Source organism: Drosophila busckii, chromosome 2L (assembly GCF_011750605.1).
Source record: "Drosophila busckii strain San Diego stock center, stock number 13000-0081.31 chromosome 2L, ASM1175060v1, whole genome shotgun sequence".
Classification (NCBI taxonomy): Eukaryota; Metazoa; Arthropoda; class Insecta; order Diptera; family Drosophilidae; genus Drosophila; species Drosophila busckii.
In genome coordinates, this window is record NC_046604.1 from 2,746,750 (window position 1) to 2,750,523 (window position 3,774).

The 3,774-nt window shown below is 38.4% G+C and overlaps 1 protein-coding gene across 1 annotated transcript; it reads left to right on the top strand.

Annotated features, from left to right (window-relative positions):
• Positions 1 to 1,174: 1,174 nt before the first annotated feature.
• LOC108605638 lies at positions 1,175 to 1,640 on the top strand. Its single transcript, XM_017995424.2, has 2 exons — positions 1,175 to 1,283; positions 1,352 to 1,640. Exon 2 carries the CDS (start codon positions 1,352 to 1,354, stop codon positions 1,493 to 1,495), a length of 144 nt encoding a protein of 47 aa, XP_017850913.1. The 5' UTR covers positions 1,175 to 1,283; the 3' UTR covers positions 1,496 to 1,640.
• Positions 1,641 to 3,774: the final 2,134 nt, after the last annotated feature.

Sequence of the window (3,774 nt, forward strand, 5' to 3'; positions counted from 1 at the left end):
TAAACAAGTATACGCCGCGTATGCTTAACGATTAAACATGAGCTCTTAACAATAGCAACAGGCTTCATTTGTTGTCAGTTTTATTTAATCGCAAATAAAAGTGTGCAGTAAATATTTAAAGTAATGCAAGTAAAATGTTTTTTGAATAAAATAATGCTAATGTGTTATATATAAGAATTTTTAGTTTTAAAAGTTTAAAATGTTTTAAAGTAAATCAAAGTTTGATCTGAATTTTATAGATATTAGCAAATTTACACAATTGTGCTTAATCCATAGCTTAAAACTCAATTTTTAGTTTGTCTAAGCCCAAAGCATTTACCTTTTATAGTATTCGAGCTATTTGGCCTTTGACTTCTTAAGCCGAAAAGCATTTAAGAGCTCATTAGAATCACAAGCTCGGCAACCTCAATTTGGCGCCGCTATGAATTAAGTCTTGAGGGTGCGAGTGGGGGGAGGTGTAGATGGCCACAAATCCCAGCGCCTTGAGCAGAGCCACGCCACAATGAATATTAATGAGATGTCATCAGTCTTTCGTCAAATTAAAGCGCACAGCGCCAAGCGGCGGGGCCCAGAAGCGAACGCAGACGAGACTTTCAGTTTAGTGTTTTGTTTTCTCGTGCGTCAAGTTTTCTAATTGCTGCCAACACCGGCAACGGCAACGGCAACAGCAACAGCAACAAGGCGAATAAATCAGCCAGAGAAAGCAGCGCACAAGACAAAGCAGGAGGGCTGGGGCGCAGGGATTTTGGGCAAATTTGTTTTGCTGCTGAGTATTTCATCAGGTGAACCCTTTGCCACACGTCAACGCACTATCATCAAGCTTGTTTACACGCATAATTATGTGTGTGCGCCGGATTCCGTTGAAACCGCTTAGCTCCATCCTCATCCACATCTTTCTGGTGGTGGTGGCAGCCTCAGGCGATTCTAATGCCTCGTGACAGATTTCTCACTTGAAGCTAAAATGACGAGACGAGCGCGTCTCTTGGCTGAGATAATATGTTAATGAGGTTTGTTTACTTAGATTTATAAGCTACTACGCCCACGCCCACTCCCCCACTCCCACTACTTGGGCGCTTGTTTATGCGCATTACTGTCAAGTGTAGCCGTTTATCGTTTGCGGTTGTCAGTTGCCAGTTCAACTTATTGTTAGAGCAACTTGGCCTTGCCACAATTGTCTCTAATTTGTTTACGTTTCTTGCTTTGCCAGACTCAAATTTGCTCTGCTCAAATTTACAATTCTCAAATCTCTCGCTTCTATCATCAGCCATCTCTCAATATAAAAGGTAACTTGCTCATTTTTACTGCATTCACGCATTGATCTACGCTCTCTCTCTCTCTCTCTCTTTCTAAGATGTTGCGCATTAAGCAGGGCGCCAATGTGGATCCCATCGAGCTGCGTGCCAAGGACGAGGTGCGTGCCAGTTTAATTGTCTTTGCCGTGATCGTTGCCAGCATAAGGATCATACCTGCGATAATACGCAAAATTTCCGGTTAAGTTTCCAGTCAAGCTTTAAATAATTATTTGCTATGCTGCGTATAGCGAAAATGAATCCTTAGCGCTAAATAAATGTTTATGATAGCGAAACTCTGTTGGCTTCAATTCTATAATCTTTCAAAGCACATTTTGCTTGCTTATTATAAATGCAATAAACAACTATTAAATAAATAAAATATATAAAAATACAATCAGTTTAAAACAAAAGAATTTATACAAATCAAACCTTTATGGGAATATTAGATAAAATTCGACATTTTTAAGTGTATAAAAAATTAGTAAAAATGTAGTAAAATATTAGAAATACTAAATTTTATACAAATAATAATTTATAGCTTAACATATTGTTTTTCTATTGAAAATAATACCCAAATTTTATACATTCATAATTCTCTTATTAATTAATACATTAAATAATGCATTAGTTTAAATAAGTGCATAACGCTAAGATTGCTTAGCATTTAAACTTGATATGCGCTTAGATTTAAGCACAATTTTTTACTTTTAATTGCTGTTCTAAGCTAATTTTGCGCGTACAAAGTGAAAAATTGAGGCTTACAGGCAGAACAATAATTTTTTGTAGCATACATTTAAGCGCGCACAACTGGGGCTGGGACTGGAGTCTCCCATTAGTCGTTGCTGATGCTGGCGCACATTATTTCTGGCTGCCGTGGCACGTGTTTGAACCGCAAACAGATGAATTTCTGCAGTGTGGAGCCAGCGACAACGAATTATGAGCCACTCAGCGTACTTCAAAGTGCAGCAGCAGCAGCCAGCCAACAGCAATGTGTGTGAGCGAGAGAGCGAGAGAGGTAGCACCTAGGCAGCGACTGCAATTCGTCCTCGGGGTCTTTTTTGTGTTAATAATAAATAAACGTGTGCCTGATGCCCGCTGCTGGTTGAGAAGCGTGGACACAAGGGGGCGTGGCACGGCACGAGGCACTTGGGGGCACCTTGGTGCTTGTGTTTTTGGACAACGGAGCGCATTTTAATGGACGAATGCAACCAGGCAGCATAGCTAGTGGTGCTGTCTGCTGCTGCTGCATGTGTGTGACACCAACTGCTGCGATCCCCCCGCCATCCCCTGTTACGTACGTTATGCTATGCACACAGAGATAGAGTGAGAGCGAGAGAGCGAGAAAGTCAGACCGTGCGCGTTCGCTTGAAATACGGCATTTGCTCGTCCATCTTTTGATTTAGCACCGACATAAAAATGATTTATCAGTGACATTAAAATAATGCACACTGTGTGGCGCATTTTATGTGCGAATGGATTTCTCGCGCCTTTTTGTTTTAACCCACAATTGCGCACAGAGCTCTTGCTCTGTCTGTCTGTCTGTCTGGCTGTCTCGCTTTGCGCCTAGTCTCTCCACCATGCCGGATCCTAAAAGCCAATCCCAGCTAACTGTAAAACGAGCGTTGCCAGACCTACTTTATACGCTCAAACAGCTGTCCGTTGTCCGTCTGACCCACTCGCTCACTCTCTTCCCATCAGTCGCCACATCATGCATGCTGCCCCCTCAACCACTCCCACTCCCACTCTCATTGCTCTGCACCTAGCCCAACCAAACGGTAGCATCATAAATGTAAACTTTTATGCGATTATCGCGCTCTCTTTCTAACTATACAGCAGCGTATAATTTGCAAGGCGACTTACACTGAACAAAATACTTACATAATATAAATACGCAAATTGTGAGGTTTGAACTTAACACGCCGACTTGGCTAATTTATATTTAGATGCTCCTAATATTTAGCTTATTTTAATCATGATCAATATTATGCATTAATATATTTTGGACTTAAAAAATATGTGAATTGTATATTAGCTCTATAAACTTTTATTTTAAATATTTAGACAAGAAAAAATTGAACTGAAAAACTGTACTGAATAAACAAACTTAAGAAACTTCAAATAAAAATATTTATACATTTTATTTATGCTCAAGCATTGTCTGTTGTTTATTTCTTTAGACCGTTGATTTAAATAATAATGCACCATAAAAATCGAAAAGTTTAAATAAGAATCTAAGATCATATAAATAAATATTTACAATATTTTATGCATGCTCAATCTTATGCTCAATATCTTAAATCAAGAATTAACTAAAAAACTAAAATCTACAAAATTGATAAGCATCTTTATTTATTCGAATTTTAAATGTTAAAGTAAAAATAGTACAAATAAATATTTGTCATATTTTATGCAAGCAGAAGTGAATAAATATTTTTGTTAGCAATAGATTGAATTTATTTTGAACATACTATTTTAATAAATT